General features: G+C 34.4%; 1 protein-coding gene across 3 annotated transcripts in view; it reads right to left on the bottom strand.

Annotated features, from left to right (window-relative positions):
* The window catches only part of LOC111505742 (juvenile hormone esterase), a 61,671-nt gene that overhangs the window by 23,661 nt on the left and 12,643 nt on the right, over positions 1 to 25,367 (bottom strand). The window contains exons 1-5 of one of the 3 annotated variants that reach the window (XM_074185158.1): positions 21,382 to 21,530; positions 16,903 to 17,043; positions 15,502 to 15,630; positions 9,984 to 10,314; positions 7,063 to 7,259 (exon numbers count right to left, since the gene is read on the bottom strand). In XM_074185158.1, the coding sequence (XP_074041259.1) occupies positions 7,063 to 7,259; positions 9,984 to 10,314; positions 15,502 to 15,630; positions 16,903 to 17,043; positions 21,382 to 21,471 (888 nt within the window). In that variant the 5' untranslated portion in view covers positions 21,472 to 21,530. Of the gene's footprint in view, positions 1 to 7,062; positions 7,260 to 9,983; positions 10,315 to 15,501; positions 15,631 to 16,902; positions 17,044 to 20,532; positions 20,563 to 21,381; positions 21,531 to 25,367 lie in introns of those variants that run through there. The other 2 variants (XM_074185176.1, XM_074185166.1) reach the window with 2 other exon arrangements.

The following is a 25,367-nucleotide window of genomic DNA, read 5'->3' as shown; positions in this document are numbered from 1 at the left end:
GTCTCTGGAGATGTTAACTAGATAAATACCGGTTCAGTCTCTCATAAAAGGGAATCTTGGCCCTCTTCTTCTTTTCAAAGACAATTCGAAATCTATTCGCAATTACGTTATGGTGGACAGGTTTTTGCGGAAATGATAATATAGAGGAGGCGTATGTTAGAGTTAACAATTGCCTCCTTGAGGATATTGATGACTCACTCGCTTCGCAGTGAATGCTGGTAGTTGGACTTGTGCAGTGAACTCCGAGTGCAATTCTAATGGCGTTGTTGCTGATTACATCGAGATTTTTCACTACCGATTTCTTGGAAGAGTTATACACTATAGATCCGTGATCCAATTTTGAAAGCATTGAAGATTTATAGATAAGCATGAGTGTAGCGGAGTCCGATCCCCAGTTTCTTGAGGCGATTGTATTCATAAGGTTCAGACCGTTCTGACAGGATTTTTTTAAATGTTGGATGTGAGATTTCCAGTCGAGTCTATGGTCGAATATCAGTCCCAAAAATTTAATGCTTTCTACGTACTCAATATATTCTCCAAACATCATCAGTTGAGGTGGGTGTTTTTTAGGTCTTTTCGATAAGTGTACACATTTTCTCTTTTCAAGTGATATTCGATGGCCTGAAGATGACGACCATTCCTCTAGATTGATCATGAATCTCTGTAGATTGTTATGTATTGAGAGTATTGAGTCTTGCTTTGAGAGGTTTTGAACATTTGTCAGTAATATTGTACATGGCTATAAGAAATAAAGTGACACTTAGTGAAGAACCCTGTGGAATCCCATTCTCCTGAATTTTGGAGGAAGACAACGCCCCATTGGCTCTGACACGGAATTCGCGGATTTTTAGGAAGTTTGCAATGAAACGCATAATGTTTCCTCCAAATGACCACTTCTGTAGGGTGTCTAGGATTGAGTACCGCCATACAGTATCATATGCTCTTGTGATGTCGAATAGTTTGCTGATGCTAGCATCATCGCACAACCAATAGAAATCGGTCTATATCCTTCCAGTGATGATTTGGGTTTACCTATTTTATATATGGGTATTATCACTGATTCTGCCCATCTCTGAGGGAATACGTGTTCATTCCAGATGCGATTGTATATCCTCAAAAGAATATCAGTAGCGTTTTCTGGTAACATACGTATGAATATTATAGGAATGTCATCAGGTCCAGGAGATGAGTTCTTAGTACAACTGAGGCAATCGAGGAGTTCATTGAGTGTAATTGAGCAGTTCAGTAAATCATGTTCCATATTTTGATATGTTATGTCTGTTTTTTCGTCATTCCTTTTTTTCAGTAATGAAGGCAGAGGTATAATTATTGTCACTTGAGTGCTGGTTATAGGTTGATGCTAGTACCTCTGCAATATCTTGTGGTGAGGTTGAAATTGTGTCGTTTATGTTATTTAAGTTACTTATGTGATTGTGAATATATTTTCCTGAAACTTTCTTGATCATATTCCAGACATCTCCTATAGGGGTTGTATTATTGATACCAGACACAAATTTTTTCCATGACTTGAGTCTGCTTTTTTTCATGATATACCTAGATCTTGCTCTCTGTCTTTTGAATTCTATTTGGTTTTGAGGCGTTCTGTGTCTTTTATAGGTAAATGCTTTCTTGGTCTGCTTGATAGCTTGGTTGCACTCGAAATTCCACCAAGGTGGTGTGGGATTATTTCGGATAGTTCCAGTTTTTCCATTGCATATTTCTGCTATGTCAGTTATGATCTGTGAGAATTGTTTGATCATTTCATCTATGCCAAGCGAAAACAATTCATTTTCTTCCAAGCCTGATATTCGTGATTCAAGGGTTGTACTAAATTGGGCCCAGTCTGCGTTATTGAAGGACCATTTTGAAGAAGGTGTGGACAATGGATGTGATATGATAGTGATCGCTACCATATAACTCGTTAAGAACATCCCATTCAAGCGACATGGACAATATTGCCTCGCAAATTGAAAGGTCAATAGCTGATGATTCGCCATTGCTTATATTGAAGCGAGTATTCCACCCTTCATTCAGCAAATTGAGGTTCAAATTATTCATGATGGTTTCAATTTTCTTTCCCTTTGTTGTGGTTCTTTTTGATCCCCAGATATGCTGATGTGAATTGAAGTCTCCAAATATCAAGCGGGGTGTGGGGATTTGATTGAAAAGGTCTGTAATGACATCAATGTCTGGATCCTGGTTTGGTGGTATATAAATATTACATATATGTATAGTTTTTCCGGTCCGTCTATTGACACTGCAACTACTTCTATGTCAGTTGTCAGTAGGATAGCTTGTGCTACCAAAGAATTCCTCACGTAAATGGCTACTCCGCCGCTGGCGTGTTGACTATCAGGTCTGTTTTTATAGTAGCAAGTATAGTTGGATAATTTGTGTACTGTATCATTCCGAAAATGAGTTTCTTGTAAACATAAAATTGATGGGTTATATTTTCATAGAATAATTTTCAACATTTCTATTTGGGTATAATACCCATTAAGATTCCATTGTATTATTGAATTGAATTTACGGTTTTTGATGTTCAAAAGGTTTCTTGGGATGTGTTGCTGTCCTCTATGTCACTTATTAGCTCAGATTGTAATTGTTTCTTTATTCTATTCTTTTGTGCATCTTGTTTTAATTTTTCGTTCAGTTAGAAGAGGGTAAATATTATGTAACTGATTTAGGAGGCCGGTAATATCTGATGTGTATTGTTTTGCAACGCTCAGCGAGTCAGCAGAGCCATGGATGTTTTCAAAAAAGTTCTTCATTTCTTCATAGGTCAATACATATTGCTAGGATTGGTCTTCAAACATCGGTTTGATGGGACCTAGTAGTTTTTCTATCGGTTGCTTCTCGCCTGTACTCATTCTAACTTTTTTATTTTGGTGTTCTACAATGGGTTTGACAAAATACACTTTTTCATCAGTTGTAATCGGTTCTGGGGTGGTAATTTCGTGTGTTGAAGACGAAGCTGTCATTACGTCATCATCTCGTGTGAGGTTTTGTGTGATATTCTGATCGGTAGTGGTGACGATTTGACATTGTGTTGCCAAATGCCCCTCTTGCTTACATTTGAAACATAACTTGTCAATGGATAGGTAAATACGGTAGGGAGTTTGATCGTATGTGATGATAACGGACTGAGGAATTGTTGAGTGATTAATTGGAGAAATGAAGGTTTGTTTGCAAAAGCTCAATATGTGCTTATATTCCGGATTAGAAGTCCCTTTTCTGAGGAAAGTGGAACTAACGTCAGTCCTATTTTATGGAGTTCATCTGCTAATACTTCATGGGAAATTGTGGGACACACATTGGATATAAGTAATTTTTCATTCGGTGTGATTAGTCTTCTGACGATGTGAATTTCTTGATCTATGGTGATTTTTCCTTCGTTTTTATTCATGAACTTGTCTACGATTTCTTCACTTGATAAGTATACACAGATTCTATTATTGGCAATTCTCGAGAAAAATAAAATATTTCTTGAATGAACAACATTTCCTAAAGTTATGAGGTAGTCCTCCAGTTTCAGGTTTTTGAAGGCAGTGAACAGAATTCCTTGTTTTTTAGAAGAGTGCTTGATGGTGTTCATTTGACTCACTATGGATGAGAATAGTCTGTTACTGGTACTTAGGGAATTGCTGTAGTCAGAAATGCCCAAATTAGTTTCTTCATTCATGATTGAGAGATTAATATCGAAACAGCCTCAGTGCGCCACTGCACATTTGCGCCAAGAGCACTGATAAGGCCTTGTATTTGGTCTTGAGTACAATTACGATTCCTGCTTCGCTTATATTCATAAGGATATTTGAAAACTTATAACAATAGACTCACAGGAATGCAGACGATGTCCTATGTTTGGAACTGATAGATGTTTCACACAAATTTGTTAACTTTTAATGTCGACGTAAAAATAAAAATTTCGGAGACTGATTATAAGTACACGTACTTGTTACTATGTCAGGGCCGAACTCTTTGTGAAATATTGCATTCACAGGTTTTGCAATTTCACGCTCTGAATCACTCCCGTAGAACCCATGTACTCCTTGAGATAAACGATTCGGTATTCTCCACAGCGGTAGTGAAACGTTCATATTTGGAACCCATGGGACAAAGTTATATTTGCCAATATAGTTGTTTTTGTATTTGTCTTTGGTTACGTGCAATTTCCGTAGATAATCAAGTTATCTTCGAAAATTTCACGTAAAAGAGATTCAAAATCTCTTTTACATTGCATGGCGAACAATGTTCCAAAATGTCAATAAATTGGTTATTTCAGATCTCACAGAAGAGCTGGACACATATATTACTCCTCTTTCTAGAGTATCTGCTATTCCTAATAGCAATGAAAATAATAGTAATGGTAATAAAAATTCATCACTAGTACATCATGTCAGAAGTTCAAGCCTCTATTGAATAGAAAGGTGTCAAGAGATTTCGAATATATGCGAAGGAGAATGGGCTTGTTTCATGCTATGGAAAATGATACTGGTTTGCTTATAGACTGATCGAGTTAGGGGTGTATTATACTTATCAAGCCTAATCGGTCTCAAGATCTCTTTATATTTTCAGAAAAAAGAATAATTCGAAAAGCAAGAATTTGAACTGGCCGCGTGTCTGTTGACCAATAAAATTGATCGTGTCTAGAGCGGAGTTGTCAAGTGTATTGGTTTTCAATACCCAACCACAGATCTGATGATCCAATTTGACAGACGCCATTTTTGTTGTTATTGTTGTCAACTTGGTGTGAAAACAACTGTTGAAATTATCTAATTGAAGAACATTTTTTTGTGAAAGGTAGCTCTCGGCGGATGCCTATTTTGCTGCATATTCCGTGTCATCAGATTACATTCCGAAAAATATTTTTTCAGGTTATTTTTGGATTGAATTTCACGATTACTACCTTGGCCAAGCTAAAATAAAAATTATATCAAAACTATCCATCCTTCGATAAAATACAAAGTCTGAAATGAATGTTATATAAATAAAAGGGACCTACTAAATATACCACCTACCGTTTCAATTTTTCATTCTTTCATGAGTTTAGTTTGTGTGTTTTAAAAGTGTTTTAGAGATATATTTGAATATTAATATGGTGCATTCTTGTGCTGATTTCAATTGTGCAGAAAGGCACAAAAAAACAGAAAGCGCATAGATTTATAGATGAGTTATTACATATAATGAGTTCAAGTTCCCAAAGGATAAAATGATGACAAAAAAAATGGGTGAGAGTATTGAAAACACAGAACTACAAATCCTTCTACTCTTCCAAGACTTTATAGAAATCATTTAAAAAGTGACTATAAATGAAAGGGGGACGAAAATATTGAATTTGATGACAGGGTTTTTTATTTCAACTTCAAGTATTCTCCACAGGAAGTATTATTTGGAGTTAATCCTGTTACTGAAAGTATGAAACAAAATTAATTGAATTGTATCATATGATTAATGGTATTATTACCTCAGAAGCTTTTGTTGGATCAGTTCGAGTACAATCATATCTATCTATACTTGACCTCATTCAACTTTCCTCTCAAGTTTTGAAAGATTCAACAGATTACCCAAGCGAGCCTATAATGCTTGAATTTAGTAGCAATATTAGAAAGAGGTATGTATGTAGGAATCTTTTTTTCATAATAAATTGTAGTTGTACAGATTGAGGATTGTAGAATAAATTGAATTTTTGAAATGATTCTATAATCCAGTTTGCTATATTTTTTGATTATCATAACTGTATATTATTAAATGATGCATGAAATTATAGTTTAGGTGAATATTTTGTGATCTGTTGACTTTGTGTACTGATGTTAGATATATAACTCATTTACAAACATGATTTTTCGTGTACATTTCATTCCATGTAGAGAATTTGTCAATAATTGGAACGATAACGGGTTCATATACACTTCCATAATTAAATTGATAATTATAGGCTTCGTAAATTTTACGATTTGGCAATGTCGATTATTTTTATTGTTCCTATTGGTCAATCGAACAAGAAGCGGGAATAGGGCCGTGACGTCATCGCCCTACCACATTCGATTTTCAATAATTGATTACAGAAAAACTACTGTACTCAGAGATCTGAAACAAAGTGCACTGTTTTTCAATTTAAATTTCTATCAAGTTAACTGAAAACCAAAAATGTTGAAACAAGCCCGTTACATAAAAATTATTGGATAAAAAGTCCAGTGCCGAATATTCTATGAGTTATTTGAAAGAAATAATAGAGAAAACTGGGAAAAAATAAACAAATAGTATGAAATCTAAAGAAATAAACTTTAAACGTTCAAGTCAGTCTCGAATATACCTACACAGTAGGTTGAATGGACTGACTCCTACCAGAAAACAACTCCTTTCCTGGCTAATACCACGAAGGGCGTTGGATTATATCCGACAGGCGTCAGTGCAACGCCCTTAGTAGTATTAGCCAGGGGAGTAGTTGTTTTCTGATAGGCGTCAGTCCATTCAACCTACTGTGTAGGTATATTAGAGACTTGCTTGAACGTTTAAAGTTCATTTCTTTAGATTTGTTTACTGCCAGTCTTCAAGCATAGCCCACTGACTAATAAGAAAATAGTATGAATTATGAAAATATAACAGTTGTATTCATAAAGAAAACAAATTATTGTAGCCTGAAATGAAAATGAATTGAATATTGAGTTGAATACGTAGAATCTCAATTGAATGCGAATAATGAGAATTGAATAAAGACCAAATGAAGATAAACAATGAAATAGTGGGAAAAAAATTTCCAGGTTAACCTTAAATCCAGTAGATTACTGAAATAAAATCGTGAACCATTATTTTCGAAAATTCACCTCATTCTCCACAAGACTCATAAGTTTTTTGTGAACCATCAAAAAATAACTAATATACCACTTTCGTATGATTTCTCCATTAACTGTTCGATGAGATTTTCTAGTGAAGATTTCTACTGGTTGAGTGGCCTTCTTCACCAAGATAAATTGAATTTTGAAGAATATCGAAAATGTGATACATGAGTATAATGCCATCAACCTATCGAATATATTTCGAGAAGATTATCGAATAACTTACTCTCGACGCTATTCCAATGGAAACTTGTTGTAAAGTTTTGTAGTCAACTTTCCTCAGCCCTTCAAGTATCTTACTTGTGTTCCATGAATCTACATGGAAAAATCTTGCAATGTCATGGGCTGTTCTTTTAGCTCTTCTGTGTAGTGCCCAGAGACATAAAGAAGTTCCACTTTGCAGAATGGCCCTGTTATATGCTCCTGGAAATAATATTATAAATATTTTCAGTACTCCCAGATACTATTCAGTGATTATTCACAATGTTGTTCAAAAATTTCTAGATATAAATATTTGAAGTAAGTAATAGGATGATAAATAGTGATCACAACCGTTCTGAATTAACTAGCGATACAAATTACTTCAGAAACAGAGGAAACAATACAGATGAGATATATTATGGAATTTGTCGATACTAGATAAAAATTCATAACTTTTTCAGTTTTCATTGAGAGATTTACAGAATCGTTCCACGTGTTTCGATATAAAATAGCTTTCTCAAGTGTTTTCATGTATGAAACCATTCCCATTTATAGATAGATAGCACTTCATTTCTAACAGGTACACCCAATTACAGGAAATGTTAAAAAACGTATACTGAAAACAATAACATTCTATTCAATTGAATTCACATATTACATATTCAATTGACATGTTACAAAAGGTATTAATACTATAAATGAAATGATATAATTAGATTCAATTGACATATTATACATGAATCAGCCTTCACAATGTTGACATAAAAAGTTGAAAATTATATAAAAAAAACTATAAATAAAAGGTTCTATATAAGATTCAATCCTTAATAATGTTCAAAAAGTTTCCATTAATGCCACACATGTTACATACTAAATTAAAATTATAACATATTAAATCAACTACTGCTTTGAGATTCACATTATTTGTTCCACTACTCTGACATGGAAATGTTTTCTCGTATCTCGAGTTGAGGCGTGCTTCAGATACCTTACTCTGTATGATTTGAAGTGCTTTTTCTACAGTAACGTTGATGTAAATGGTTTCCACGTCGAAACAGATTGATTGATTCTGCTCTGTGACTTCGATTGATCCTAGTAATTCGACAAAATGCCTTGAATTTTTCACAAAAGATGAAGTTTCTCTTTGTAGTGGTTGTATTATGGAAAGTAAAAATCTCAACAAGTTTTGAGTAGCTGAATCTCTGGAGCTAATGATCGGTCTACGAGCTTACATGAGATAGAAATGATAATTTCCAATAGATATACACTACACTTGGAGCCCTTGTCACCAGATGAATGACAAATCCTTCTACATAACAAAATAAAAAATCAGCTGGGTCGGACGAAATCCCGAACTTTCTTATAAAGTTATCACTGCCTCATATTATCCTTCCGATGACTTATTTGGTAAATTTGTCATTCGAAACAGGACACTTCCCACAAATGTTGAAAATAGGAAAAATTATCCCAATTCAGAAAAGGAACGATACTCGACAGCTCATCAATTATCGACCAGTTACTGTTCCAAGTAGCTTTTCCAAAATATTAAAATATGCTTTTCTTGATAGATTAGAGAACTTCTTGAACAAATTTAAAATTGTAAGCGAACAACAACATGGTTTCCGCCCTGGTATGTCTACCAACACGGCTATACAGTCTTTTGATTCAGAAATATTGAAATTCATTGAGGCCGGCGAGTGTCCGGTGGGTATTTTTTGTGATCTTAGTCGAACGTTCGACTGTGTCGTTCATACAAAGCTAGATAAACTGCATTCTTACGGATTGAGGGGTGTTTCTCAAGATTGGATAGCATCATTTTTGAGAAATCGTGTGCAATATGTGAGCATGAAGTATAAAAATCATAATAAAGTAGAAAATGTATCATCTTCAAACTTAGAAGTCAATGTAGGTGTCCCGCAAGGATCTATTTTAGGCCCATTACTATTTCTTCTCTACGTTAATGAAATCGATACAATATTTCCTATGATGAAATTAACATTATATGCTGATGATATATCATTGATTATTTCTAACAAATCTAACAATATCTTACAAAATGAATGCGAATTTATATAGAGTCTTTGATAAAGTGATTTTGGTCAAATAAATTATCATTCAATCCAGACAAAACAACTATTGAAATTTTTCAGGCAGCCCAACAACACAATGAGGACTTCAAAATCAAACTATCTAGTCAAGAAATTGTAACCAGTGATACTGTGAAATTCCTAGGTATTGAACTAAACAAAAATCTTAAATTCAAAACACATTGCGAATCATCAATATCTAACCTTAATTCATTTTATTACTTGATCTACAATATGAAGACTATTCTAACTCATGCACAATTAATGAACTTCTTTTGATTTTATTTCAATTGGTAAATTTGCAATTTTTTGCTTGATTTTTATTTTATTGTTATATCATTTCACGGTTGTTTCCGCTTAATATAGTTGTACTCTTTAGCTATTAATTTTGATTTCTAATTTTATTTGTTTTTTCAGAGTTTTCAAATCATAATATATCATATCAAACAATGGAAGTCCAAAGTAATGAAATTTATGAAACGCATTATTTCTTTTTTCAATTTTATTCAAGACTGGTGACCATAATTATTATGACCCTCTTTGGTTTATGGAATCAGCCATCTTGTAAAAATCTCAAACGAACAATTTCACATATCCAAAGTTATTCTAACTTCTACTTTTCAATCTACCTTAGCGAGATCTACGAAGAATGTTGAAATGTACAAATTTTTTTCAAAACCGAAATTGAGCATTCTTTAGGATGAATATTACTGTAGTTTTTTTCCGACACCAAACCGTTATTTTTAGCACCTTGACACGTGTTTCAATCACCACGTGTCGAGGTATTATAATAACGGTTTGGTGTTAGGGAAAAACAAAAACCAAACAATTTGTATCTGGAAAACAAAGTTATACATACCTCTTGCACAAGTAGATTGTAGTTGGTAAGAGACTGAAGCAGATCCAGCGCTTTCCCCAAAAATGGTTATTCTATTAGGATCGCCGCCAAAGCGATCGATATTATGTTTTACCCATTTCAGTGCTAGACATTGATCTTTGAGGCCTATGTTTCCAGGAGCTACTTCGTCGAGAGTACTAATGAATCCAAAAACTCCCACGCGATAATTGAACGATGCGTAAACCACGTCGGCTTCAAGTAACCAATCAGGTGGGTATTGAGAATAAGATGAATTTCCAAGGACGAATGATCCACCGTAAATGAACACCATAACTGCTTTTTTTTGAGTCAGCTGCAATAAATGAAAATATTTTACATGCAATGAAAAACTGAAAATGAAGTTTCTGTAATTCAGAATGAATAAAGTGACTTATTCAATATTGAATTGATTCATTTTGCAATAAATCCCATTATAATATTGAATCTTTTGACACTTCTGACCAGTATTATTCCCGATAATTTTAGATAACAATACTATTCAAAGAGATCATTTTTCGATATATCAAAACCAATTCAATATATTTCAAAACCATTAAACATACAAACATCAATATCAAAAACAAGCAATTATGTGTAAATGAATGAAATAATGAATATTGGATAGTTGTAGGATAGTTGTTTTCAAAACGATTCACTGGAGTAGACTCACGCTAGGCAAATATAGCCTGTTTTGTGATGTCTAAATCAGCATGGCATTTGTACAATTGTATATCTTATGTAATTGTAATCAAATGGCAAGTGAAGTTTACTTACATTTTCATATGAATATAGACAGAGGATAAGAGAGAGAATTAATTAAAAATTAGGGTCAAATGAGATTTGTTAATTTGAAATATTTCGATTGGGGTATATCCGCTTGGTGTGGTATTATTGTTAATTTTCAGTAGTGTATACAGTGATACACAAAATACAGTGTTGTCCACTAAGTGTGCAACATATGGGGAAATTTTTTGTTATCGATTACTCAGAAAATTTCTTTCTCGACAAAAGTTGGTACATGTTCCAAAACTTTACCAAGTGTACCTGAAATGACTTTATGACAAACACCATACAGGATAGGCCATAGAAATATAAAGTTCGTTCAATATGTAAGAATATGTATCATACGGGGGTAATTCAAAATTTTCCAAAAGGAAACAAAATTCGAATAGCAGGCCATGACTACGTATCTGAACATAACTTTCAATTCTAACAACTTTTCCCTTCAACATATTTCTATATTTTTGGAATGAGGGTACTTTACTCTTGAACGAACTTTATATTTCTATGGCCTATCCTGTATGGTGTTTGTTATGAAGCCATTTCTGGTACACTTGGTATAGTTATGGAACATGCACCAATTTTTGTCAGTAATGAAATATTCTGAGAAATCGATGATAAAAAAGTTTCCCATTTGTTGCAGACTCAGTGGACCACACTGTATACAATTATAAGTATTTATTTCAGTATAAAGTGATTATGTACATACTTTTTCGCCTCTTTTTTGAATAGTTTGAAGGGTGTTATATCTTTTATATTTTTAGGTAGGATGTTGAATATTTCTAGACCATGAAAGAAAAAAGAATTCTGGGTGACCGTTTTATTGAAGAAATACATTTTCACGTTCTGGTTCATTTTTGATCAAGTTTCTCTTGCATGTTTCTACGTGAAATCCGCTCGTTCATGGAACATTCTTATTAGGCAGTGATAAGTGTATAATGAATGAATGAATATTTAACTTGTTGGTTTATTGATAAAACTCTCTTGTTGAAAAGAGTCTATTTTCTTGTAGATGATTTTCAATAGCATGTTTTGAACGGTTTGTGATGGGCTGATAGCATTTTTGAAGGTTGCACCCCAAGCAAGAATACAATATTTTATTAGAAATTCGACAAGAGAGGTATAAAGTATGACACGTAGTTCATAAGAAGTGTTTCATAAGAAGTGTGCCTTAATACTCTGAGCCTTTTTGTAACAATGTTGATATGTTCCGTCCATTTTAGGTGCTGATCTAATATAACTCCTAGGTATTTTATAGATGTGGTTTGTTCTATAGTCTGACATTCACAAGTATTTTGATTAACACAGTGCGATATATGCATTTTTTTTGTAATTTGTGGGTTGATCAGGAAGGGTGGGGGAAAAGGTCAGATACTTCATCTCCTTCACATTAAGTGATAGTTTAGTACTATTCAACAACATGTATATTTAATTTGTTTCTACTGTCTCTCTTATTTATGGTATGGTATGACGCTCGTAGAGAATGTTTGATTGATGACGTTTTTGATTTCGTGAGAAATATTTTCATCCTTCAGTGTTTCAACTTCTGATGTGTGGGGAATTTCAGAAAAAAAATATAATGACGTTGGTGTGGAAATCAGAACGTATCTCCTCGTTAAAATTCAGTTCGTTAATTTTGAGGTTTTATACTAAAATTACTCCCTTTGCTACTTCGACTTTGAGTTGACATTATATACTTTATGACAAAATGGATATAAACCTCTGGTGTGATTATATGATCTTTTTTCCATTTGAAATGTTTGCTCTGGTGGTCGAGAAGGACTACATCAGGCTTTTTAGCTTGCATGAGCCTGAGGGTGGAGAACGAATAGTTCCAATAAATTCGGCACTTCTCGTTCCCCACAACGGATTCCATATCCCTTGGAGCGTAGGGCAACACCGGTGTCTCGTCAATACCGTGAGAGTGCCGTAGATGGTAATATAGCACTCTTAGGGCCGCGTTATGTCGATGGATATAGGCCGAGACTGCATACACAGGACATGCTGATAGCAAGTGCATTAGGGTCTCGAGCGCCTCGTGGCAGGCCCTGCACCTTGTGTAAGGAACCTTTATACCCACTACGCAACTGCGGTAGACCAAGATGTTGGAGACACCATTTTGGCAAGTCATGATGAGCCCCTCAGTTTCCGACTTCAGCCCACTCGACCTGAGGAAAGCGAAAGTCAGGAACTTTGGTGAGCTAAGGCCTTCAATGTTATTGAAGAAGACCCCATGCATTTGCTGATCCTTGTGTTTTCGCAGAAGTGAGGTGATCTCTGCGGCTTTCATTTGAGCTTATTGCTGAACGGGTTTCAACTCGGTGACAGAGTTGTGGTCACCTCGTTCAGTGTCGAAGACTAAATCGAATTCATCAGCTACTCGGACAGCTCCCTACTCTCTCATGGTCACTGACCATGCAGAGAGGGGGATCCGAGTTCCTGACGACTATACGGTTTATATCCAGTACCATTCTGTCATGTGGTCACTCCAAACTCAAAAGTCCACGGCCTCCCTGTTATCAGGGGAAGTGGGACGGGCGATTTTGGATGCAAACTCCTGTAGAGATGCATCACTTTCCGGGTCTTTACCTTGAGTTGACACAGCTTCTCCCGAGTCCACTTCACTACTCCGAACGAGTAGAGTAAGATTGGAATGGCAAGCATATTTGTTGCAGCAACTTTGTTCTTTCCCGACAGTTCCGATGACAAGATCTATCAAAGTTTGTGCTGATACTTGCCACGGAAGGAGTTCTTCACTGCTGTAACCTCTTGTGAGTGGCGTTGTTCCACCTCGAGGTAAGTATACTCTCTCCGGCATCCAAATGGTGTAGGTTGCTTCCATCTACGAGCTGCACATCTTCTCCGTAGTCCCCGTATCGTCCTCTTTTGAGATGGACCATTTCACATTTGTCTATCCCGAATTTCATACTCTTCCACCACCCTCAAGGACTGATGGAGATCCTTCTCTCCAGAGGCATAACGTTTAAGATCATCCATATAAAACAAATGGGTGACCTTGTGCCTCCGGTTTCCTGGGGTGCCACAGTTATACCCTCGAGTATTTCTGAGCGCAACGGATAATGGCAATTTTGAGATGCAGAAGAGAAGGGGACTGAGAGAATCACCCTGAAATTCACCCCTTCTGAAAGTGACCCACCCTGTTTGGACTCTTGCTTGACCGGATGTTATGGTGAAGCTAGTTCGCCAAAGTGGTATCAGTTGTTATGCATCTCACTATTTTGTCGGGTACCGCAAGGCATCTGAGCAAATGCAAGTTTATTATTATTATTAATAAAGCTCATGGAACCTCAAACATCTATTCATATTCATCATTCAATAGTGAGAGTATTTGTGAAACTGTAGGTAAGTTTCATCTTAGAGTATACTGAGTTGAAAGACACTTCGGTGATACTTTGCTCTGCTACATAAATTAAAATTATATCTTGTTTTTATATAAAAATGTGAACTAATTCGTATCAATATTATTATTGTCATCGTTCGAACAAATTATAAAGAATCTCAGGATCCTTGAAGCTTTTTATCCGATGAAGTATCCGCCATAAATATGAACCAGTTTGTTGCTTCTTCATAAGGGATTCAGTATATCCTTTTTAACGGCATAGTGATAGACTGTATGATTGACTTCATAATCATACCAACTTGTTTAGTCAGTTATTCTCAGGTGTTTTTCTACTATCCTTATTATTTTATGGATTAAGTGTATCCTTTCTAATGAAAAACCGGTCATATTTAGTCTATACTCGAAAGGATCTCAGAAGTTATTCAAATTACCTACAAAATATTCTTCCATATTTCGAAAGCTTCAACATCTTGAGCGTTCATTGACATGGTTTCAATAAACAAAGATGAACTGGAGATCGTTTTTCAAATATCAGACATTTTTTAATCGAAGCAAAGGCCGGGGCTGTTTCTTTTTATATTTTCAAAGTATTTTTTTGAACAAAAAATGAAGAGAGGTTGACTTCAGAAGTGAAATGGAATGATTTGAGAGCTAGGAGGCCATGACATCATATTCTGATAACCCATATAAATTGAACAAGTTTTCGAAATAACATGTTTCTGTTTCAAATCATCTAAAAGAACAATTCGCTCAGGCCAGTCTCAACTCCCTACACTGTAGGTGTAGACACCTGACACCTATCAGAAAACAACTGCTCCCCTGGCTAATACCACAAAGGGCGTTGAATTATATCCTACAGGTGTCAGTGCAGGATTTTCCACTGAAGTTTTAGGTGTCAGTCTATTAATCTACAGTGTAGGGAGTTGAGACTGGCCTGAACGAATTTTTATTTTAAATGATCTGATTTAAGACAGTCTATATGACTATAGACTATAAGTGAAATGTTTCTGTTTCTCAACTCTCAGATCAAGTGCTGATTTTTCATTCTCTCTGTGAAAATGAAAATGAAAGGATTTGATGTAAATTTTGTAGGTCAGAAATAAATTTTTTTTTTGACAAATTGATAATTTAAAGTTTTTCAATTATGAGGAACACTATATTTCACTCTGTATGCCAGAAATATTAACTCAGAAAGTTTTTCAGGAAAGCTTGAAGAGTAGTTATGTAGATATTCCTTTATCTGGTTCATCAAACTTTTCAACGAGATATAAAATAAAAATTTTGTTTTATAGTTACATGCCCAACATTCTACTCATTGAAAAGTAATCAACAGAATCAGCACTATGTCAGATTACTTACCGATGTTGTATATACATTTATGTAAAGACAATCTTCTGAACCAGTTATATCAAGTGTGCCTTGTACACATTCCGGTTTTTCTTTAGTAGCGTCTAGTATACCACTCCAATTAGAATTTTTTTCCGGCGGCTGAAATGAAAATAATAATAATAATAAATGGTCTTAATTGCACGGGGCGGAATTTAGCAAAGCGCTATTTTTCCACTCAACCACGTTTGAAAAAAAAAAAGAAATATTACCAAAAATAAATGCCAATTTCAGGACAATAGTAAAATGAAATACAAATGTTTATGTTTGGATCACTGTTGACTGAGCAATACAGTTTTAAGTTTACTTTTGAATAGCGGTATTGATGAGTTTTTGAAAAATTCACTGAATTAGTTATACATTGTTACAGCATGATACGTGAAGGGTCGTTCATAGATAGTACTGTTATGATTCGGAATTTCAGAATTACCGTGAAATCTAAGGTTTCTTGAGTGTACCTGATGTCTGGGAAGAGTTTATTTATCAAAATAGGGGGTTGTTATTTTTCTATCACTTTGTGAATGAAACCGGCGAAATGCAATTCTCTTCTGTTTTCCATTTTCGACCAATTCAATTGAGAGATTGAATCGATCACATGATCTCTGTAATTCAAGCTAAATATTAGTCTATTGCAGGCGTTCTGTACTTCTGAATTCTTGCAGAAGTTATGGATTCGATACAAATGCCATAGACGACATCGCAATAATTAAACATATATAGAAGCAGTACGTCTGAAAGGGTAATTTTGAGAGAACTAAGGTAGTGTCAGTTTTAGAGTACCGAACGATCTTTGAATGAGAGAATTGACTTGATGAACAAATCTGAGGTTGTGGTCTATATGAAGTCCTGAACATTTTATTTTGTCGAATAATTCCACAGGATGTCAATCAATATACAAATCGATATTATCTATGACCCTCTCACGATCTATGACTCTTCCAAAAATTATTAAAGATGATTCGCTAGGATAAAGGTTAGGACAGTGTTGCTGTGAAATCTGAACAAGATTTTTTATATCATCATTGAACGATGTTTCGTGATCAATAAGCTGATTTACTTTTTACTTTATCGGAGTAGTATAAGTTAGTGTCGTCTGCATATGTACATTGAATAACTTAAGAACCTTGGAGAAGTCAAATGTGTAGATGATTTAGAGTAGCGGGGCGTGAAAGAACTTTTCACGGGATTTGATTTTCTTCAGAAAATATTATCAGAATGATTCATTTATGGAACCGAGAAAGTAGCGAAATAGCTATTTCAATAATTCCATGACCGTTTGATACCTGAATTGTGTTTTGATATCTTATGCTAACAGTGTTATTACTTCCCTGAAGATTATTTTCTTCTGTATATCTTCATTCAGAAAATACTCACACTGAATCTCAAATTGCCCAAAGGTGGTTTTGCATAAGGTATTCCCTGGAATGTTATATATGGTTTCTTCAAGTCAACTGTTTCATCATGACGGCCACGAATTTTACCATCTTCAATTGTCACGATGGGGTCTCCCTCACTCTGAAAAAAATAATGATTGTCTACGGAAAAGCTACTGTGATAGCAAAACATGTGATATATTTTTGAAAATGAAGTTTGTGAAAATCAAATCGTAAGGTGAATTTCATGAATTTACTATAGATCTTCAGCAAGTGACGGCTAAATCAATCGGACAAAAAGTAACCATCGTGTGGAATTGAATGCATTCAATATATTTTTTCAATCTATTCAAAGAAGACAAGGATTTGAAGAAAAGAAATTGGAGTGAAAATACGAGAAAAAAAATCAGAAATGAGCACAGCAGGTAATTCTCATCAATGGGTATAACCTTTCATGTTTTCTGGTTGAACTTTATTTTCCGTCTCATTATCAGATGATAGTAGCTGACAAAACACTAATCAATAAATATTACTAGAGTTTTTCCCAACACCACACCTTCATTTCAACACTTCGACACGTGTTTCGACCACTAAATGAGCATCTTCAAGAGGCAGGTCAAACTACCTTCGTCTTGAAGATGATCACTTGGTGATCGAAACACGTTCGAAGTGTAGAAATAACGGTTTGGTTACCGCCAGTAATATTCATTACTACACCAAAGGTTCCAAACAGTGCATCACAAGTAGACCACTATTTGTTAGAATAGTTACAAAAGTTATTTCACATATTTTGTTTGTTTTGTAAATGTAGGCCAATATGAATCAGGGCGGAGAAGAGACTATAATTGAAGCTATAAAAACGTTTGATAGTAGAATAATTGACATAGACCAAAACATTTTCATTCTGAGAACCACCATCGAAAGAAATGTTGATATTACTGCAAATAAAAAACTTTTCTAAAACTATTTGCACAGAGTGGATTGTAAACAGAACATATCCTGAAATAGAAAATTGCAGTATCGAAAAGATTGGGTCTGTCGGCACAATGCTCAAAATAAAGAAAACAAAACAAGCAGCGTTAGGAAAAGAAACAGGAACTGCGGTGCCAAATTCTTTATTGAGGTTAAAAATAAAAACAAATTTTCTAGATGCAGGGATCCCTTGCTCAAGGAAGGCTTAAACACCATTGTAGAAGTAAGTTTGTTTGAAGTTGTAATATTATAACAACAATGATAATTTACTAACTTTTAGTTTCATCTTACGCATCGCCACAGAGTTACGATGGCAAAAGCCCATAGCTATCTAAGAGTAAGCGCGTCTACAAAAGATCAATTTTTGAAGTACTTCAGTGAAGAATTGACTCCTAGCGAATCCAAAAATTTCCATAAGTCGACACTAATGGCTGCCACTTCAAGTGATAAAATATGTGAAACTCTTGCCAATACCCAAGTAAATCATATTTGGAACGATCAATTCATCATTTGTATGAACAATGGAGGTACATACACTGAGAGAAATTTTTTGCTCCGATAGAGATATTTTTTACAGCACTGAAACCGTGATATATAGCAGAGTGGTTATCAGCCACGAAAAAGTAGTTATTCAATATCAGTAAAATTTGATACTTTTAGCAAAAAAAATGTCAGCAGCAGTTACTTTTCAAACAGAATTTTCTCAGTATATTTCTGTTAAAATTTGTTTCCAATTACAACTTTTATAAATATTCAACTCATCTCTGTAAAGAAAAATATAGTGAAAGAACAAGCGAAAGCGTTTTTGAATAGCTGATGGAGAAGAAGGCACATTTTGAAGAGAATGGAACAAGACGCTTATAAGCGAAGAGTCGTTTTGCTATCTTGTGGTAACGCCCTTAATGCTAAGAAAATCGATACTATCGAAAATATTGAGTCGTTTGCCAATATCTGCACAAGCGTTTGTCATGTGAAAAAAACGAGAAAGATAAAAGTCCAACCTACTTCTATTGCACGCCGGGCAAATAGAAGTTTACATGCTGGCCCTAGAGCAATACAGGCAGGTAGGCCTTCAAAGTTGAAAGTTTTGAGAAACAAAAAGAAGAGATTGAAAATGACGAGATCATTAAGCAAAAATATTGAGCTCAATCAACCAAGTGCTATCGGTCATGGAAGTAAACCTTAAAATGTGCTACCTGTATACATATTTCCGCATTTATTCATATTTATTAAATAAGTGTTCATTAAGTACCTATTACACAATGTTACCTATTATCAGAATGTATGTTTATGACACATTAAATTAATATTATACAATACAAATTATTACCCAGCTTGTTTTTATTACTTTTAGAAAAATCCTACTACCACTATGATCTACTGTCAGTTTCATTTGGAGTTATTTTCGAGAACTTGTTCACGCTTGGAAAATGAAACTCAAAGAAGAATTGCACCAAAATCAATGAGAGAAATGAAAATAATGAAAAATGATTCATGAAGATCAAAAAATAATTCAATGACATTTCGGTTTCTTTATATATGTTCTATAAGTTTTGTTTGATTTTTTTATTATGATTTCAAAATATTAAAGAACGATACTGATGAATCTTAAGTGACAATCAAATTTTTATGGGACTAAATCTCACGTTTCAATAACTATTAATTGAATTACTAAATTATTACGAGATATTTATATTTATATTATAGATATTTTTCCAAATCATATAAACAAAAAAATTCCTTTTAAGTACTTTCAGAAACTGGTTACATGAAGAATAACCTATGAATTGACACTATTTTGTATCTATATGGAAGCTGTGAAACGAAGTTTTTAAAATTTATGAACTGGAAAAAATTTAAGTTTTCATTTGTAGTTGACAATTCACTTCAACTTCGATGGAATGTGGATTTTTCACTTTTGATAAAATTTTTGCAAATCACATCTTCATTATTAACCTGATAATCCTAAAATTAGAACAACGATCAGTACTAAATACATCTTATTAAAAGTAAAAACTAATACTTTTTCCAAAAACAATGAAGAAAATCGGCGAATTGATAATAATTAATTGAACTACAAATAATCAGCTTTTTCTGATGTATTAGTATGGACATAATCCAACCAGAAATGAAAGAAAAGTGGTGGAGCTTCTGGATTCAAGATGGACTTCAAAGCAATTAGTTTTTCAATATGGATTTTCATCAAGTATCGGCCAGTTCTATTCAACAATTGAAAATTCTTCTGATGCATCAGAGGATGATTACTCTTTCATCATATAGGTCAAGGTCAGTGAAAAATAATGGATTTCATGTTCAATTGACTGAATTGAAAGTGATTTATTTTTGGACAGATCAATTTTTGAGAAGTAAATGTTTTGGCTCTCTAATTCTCCATCTTCATACAAAAAATATGGGAGTCTTCCAAAAAAGGAGAAGAGCAATTACTTTCAAAGAATCAACTCTATACAAAGATGGGTACATCATGCAAAAAAGTAACTTCCAGACACACACTGAAAGAAAAACGAATCTAAAAACACTTACTTTCAAAATGAACTTTTCTTTTTTTATCCAGTTTGTATTTAAAACATTCGTTATGAATTCGAATCAGGTGTCATTCACAGAATTGCCACACAATATGAAAAAGATGAAATTCACTCACATGGAACACTGTCATCCTCAATGGCGTATATCGATGTTTCAGAATAAGACTCTGGCCTTATTGCATTTTCAACACCAACCTGAATAATATTTCAAGACGAAGCACTCAATCAATTCGTAAAATTACGACTAACTGTCATGAATGACCCGAATCTACTAATGTCATCTATGAGAATACCTAATGACATTCATTCGCTCCTTTGATTAAATCCCAGCCGTAGAAATCTTGTTTCATTTGAAAGAGGTATATTTTTAGGATAAATTGATTTTTTGGAAAGAATTGAAGAAGTAATAACAACACAACAATAATAGCCCTCGTTTCTGATATAAGGTTTTGACATTTTGTCTCCATTATTTCAAAATCATAATGAGACAAATAATAATATCTCCAGAAGACATAATGTTCTGGAAAATACATTTTCAACTTTGACCCAGTGGAGTGGCTCAGTTTGAGCATAAAAAAAATCTAGAGCAGAAGAAAAATATCGTAATATTTTAGATTTGGAAAAAAAATCACAAAGAGATTATCCTAATTTCCAGTAGGTGGAACGACTTTAGATATGTGACATTGGTAATTTGGTTTAGGTGTCGGGTTTTTCTCAGATTCTATGTTTGTATTTGCAAATCAGCATAAGAACAAAACAAGTATCTGTTTTCTAAGTGGTAGATAGTAGATGAAATAAAAACCTTAAAAATGTCAACAAAGTTTTTTTTACTCCAAAAATGACTTATATTCAATATTTTCGATAGTTTTCACTTGGCCAAGATAATTCAAACAGATTCACAACCAGTCATTGATTAATTTTTATCAGTCTCCCATTTTTTTATACAAATTTGACATGTGACTTACCGACCTATCCCTAATATTGATGGATGATTTTTGCAAACTATTTACGATACATGTGACCAGTATGATAGTTTTCATGTACATTTTATTCATTTATTGTAAACAAATAGTAACATTGGTTTTTATATAAGAAAGCAATCTTATCAGTATATATTAGCATAGGATTCTGAAAAATATTATTTCTGAATATTTCACACCATACTCACTGGCTGTCAACAAAAAGGAATCCAAGATTTTTAGAAACATATCAATACATTGAAAGCATACCACAATAAACTGTTTTGAAGAAAACAGATAGTGAAACCTCGTCACAAATTCAAATTGAAATTCTAGTGCAGGGTGAAAATAAAGTTTATATATAGTAAAAAATAACTATGAGAAATGTTAATGATGTCAATTCTGAGCACGTACACATAAAATCAGAAAATCAGAAGTTGTTCTCTTCGACGATCTCGTCGATTATTGCTGCTTACTTAAATGTTTATGCTTCTCTCGCTTAGTTGGTGGAAGGTGAATGTTACAATGAACATTTTCATTAATATACTCCTGATATGAATTTAAAATTGAACTATGAAGAAGTTACCGTTGAAAGTTCGCAGAAGTATTTCATAATTTTTATACGTTACATAACCAGGGCTGTGTTTGTAACTATCTGCTATTTGCCAAATTTGCCTACATGGAAATAAAAGCCATGAAGACTTAGAGATAACTAACTGCGGCTGTTTAAACAGATAATGGTCACATACATAGTAACAAGTGAGAAAGTGAGGTCAATGACATCTCCCGTTACGAAGACCTCATCTATAGGATCGACAGAGAACTCAAGCTCTGAATATAAAAGATAAAGATTAACGATGCTCCCCAAAGCAGTCAGTGACAACATATCTTCGTCACTGCTTGAGAAAGCCATGTTGTAGTTCACAAAATCAACATACTGGTCAATAAGGGGTATTATCTTAAAGTTATGCACCGCCTGCGAAAAGCAATACGAAGAAAACGTGTGGTATTGTGGAAACACAATCATGGCTTTTGCATCAGGATAATGCGCCTGCTCACTTATAATTGCCTAAAGGTAATATGGCAATGTGATGCACTATTTGGAACCTTTGGTGTAGTAATGAATATTAATGGAGTTTTTCCCAACACCAAACCGTTATTTCAACACCTCAATACGTGTTTCGATCACCAAGTGATCATCTTCAAGAGAAAGATCTTCCTCGATTATAGGGAGCAGAATCAGTAAAATCAATACATTGGTGAAAGGAATTTCTAAGCCAGTGGTGCACATTTCCCAAGACTAGGTCTAAGCAGCACCCTATCTAGCGTCTCACTTTCCGGAGGTCACCTATGAAACTCTGCAATCCAAGAAGACGATGGATACAACAATTTGGGCAGAAGATGCCATACAACGTTTTTATTTCGAAAAAAATTCCACACGGCAACAATTTGACCGTATGTAGAAGCTTGAACTAGGCTATTACATCCTAATATTCAATGTCTAACAGAACGGAGCTTCTAGGACTATTTCTTGAACAAATTCATTTCAGTGTTATTTGCTTTAGTGATCATTGGCTGAACGAATCCAAACCTAAAAATGATTCATCTGTCTAATTACAAACTGCAATAATTTTTCTGCAGGACCAAAATAATACACGGGAATGTATGTATATTATCTGGAAATAAACTGTCGAATCTTAAACTCGCAGAACTTTTTTGTGGAAATACATGCTGAATTTTGTGGCATTGTGTTGAAACCTCTTAATATAGCTATTGTCGTGGTGTACAGGTCTTGCAGCCATGGCAAGTTTGAAACTTTCATTACCAAATTCACTGACATGATGGACTTTGTGACAGGTATATACACTAATATAGTTGGGGCAGGAGATTTCAATATAGACTTGAATGAAGACTTTCGCACTTTCAAATTTGAAATGAAGTCATAATTTCCTACGATCTCAAAATAATATTCGATGACATCGTTCATCTATATATAATGAACTGTGAGGGACCCAAGTGACTGCCTTGAGGTACTCCAGAAGGACAAGGAAACAATCTGGATTCAAATCCATTCACTATAAATTTTTGTTTGCGATTTGTTATACAGGGTGTCCCTGGACTTCCTCTTTTCCTCTCGGGAATGTATAGATGGGGTCAAAATATCACCAGTACTTCATATAACTTTTTTTCCTAAAAGTCTTCGTAACCAAGTTACGGGCCCTCGAATTTACAAAATGAAAAATGTTTTTCTTTGATAACTTTTCAAGTGAATATTCAAAATCATCCAAATTTTGGTAATTGACTAAACAAATGAATTCCGTCGATGAGCTTTCATGCAGGAGTCAGTTGTTTTGCTACAAAGTCAGGAACGGACTACCCCCGATGGTCCACACCCCAAAACTTTGAAATGACAGATATTTTTCAATATTTTTCAACAAAATAAGGTTACTTGGACAATTTTATGAATAAAAGTACTCGTGTGGAAAGTCGATCGGAGCAACGAGTCTTGATAAAAATGTAGTTCTACTCGACGACATCAAACCCGCTTGTCCACCATTATTTGAAATGAATAATTATCAAAGCAGAAATAATAATGATAACGTTAATTCAACAACATTTATAACAGGAATAATACAAAGTATGCTAAAATGAAGTCGTAAACAAAAAGTACAGTACCTATATGGAAGTTTAAGTCACAATTGTGATAGCAGATATTTTTTCAAAAGAAATATCAAGTTCTGTAGATTCGTGGTGTTTTTAAACTAACAAGCTACTCTACTATGAAATATCAAATTCATTCCATATTTTGTATGTACATAATACGTGTGGAATAATCACGTTTCGTGTTGATCAGTTATCTGAGTCTCATGAAACTCAACATTCGAATGTTTCAAATTCTTCTTCACAGCTAAACTGTTGAGGAGTTTCACTGATAATTATAATTTCATGGGAGAAATTCTTTAACACGAATCTAAATTTAGCTGAAAAAACGCACATCGGAAAAAATATTTACTATACTAATAAAAAGCAAACGAATGAACTACAAAAACGGCTGCACATGATCAGGTGAAAAATATCCAGGGAATAATTATGTTCCATTTCTTTCACAGATGTTGACAAAAAAACCTTTTAGAAAGTTTTGATAAAAAATGAGAAACTGGAATGCGATTTTGTTTTGTTGAGTGGTGCGTTGTCATATGACTATCATTGTATTGTCAATATTCTATAGGATATTTTGAATTTTTTTGATATGGCCGAACAGTTTACATTCAATGAATATGCAGATATGCATGTATTTTATGGACGAGCATTTTGTAATGCTGCAGAAGCTCGTCATCTCTATTCCGAGCATTTTCCCAATCGAACGGTACCGTCAAGAGAAACATTCGAGCGTGTCGATCGCAGCTTGAGGGAGACAGGTATGTAATAATTATTGATAATTAATTTGAGCACGTTGTTTTATTTCGATATTATTGTAGGTACAGTTTTGCCAAAACGAGGTGGTGAGGGCGCTCCTAGGACTGTACGTACCGTTGTATTGGAGGAAAATATTTTGGAAGCCGTCGCTGATGATCCTTCAATGAGCATCAGAAATCTATCAGAACAGTTCCATACATCCAAGTCCACTATTCATAGAATAATTAGGGAGCAACTGCTCCACCCATTTCACATCCAGAAGGTACATGCCATGACACCTCAAGATTTTCCAGCATGACTGGAATATGCCAATTGGTTCATGGATAGGCAAAGAGAGGATATGACTTTTATTAATCGAGTTTTATTCACTGATGAAGCAGGTTTCAGTAGAGATGGAGTTATTAACTCTCATAATCTCCATATATGGGCCAAAGAAAATCCCCATGGGATATTGTAAACCAAACACCAACGGAAATTCAACGTGAATGTTTGAGCTGGTATCATAGGACCATTCGTTCTACAGGACCGATTGAATGGAGAACGTTATTTGGAGTTCATTCAGAACGATTTGAATG

The sequence above is a fragment of the Leptinotarsa decemlineata genome, unplaced genomic scaffold (assembly GCF_025532065.1).
Source record: "Leptinotarsa decemlineata unplaced genomic scaffold, Ldec_3_MD MMD2_P_RNA_scaffold_2, whole genome shotgun sequence".
NCBI classification, from domain to species: Eukaryota; Metazoa; Arthropoda; class Insecta; order Coleoptera; family Chrysomelidae; genus Leptinotarsa; species Leptinotarsa decemlineata.
This window is presented reverse-complemented; position numbering and strand designations above follow the sequence as displayed.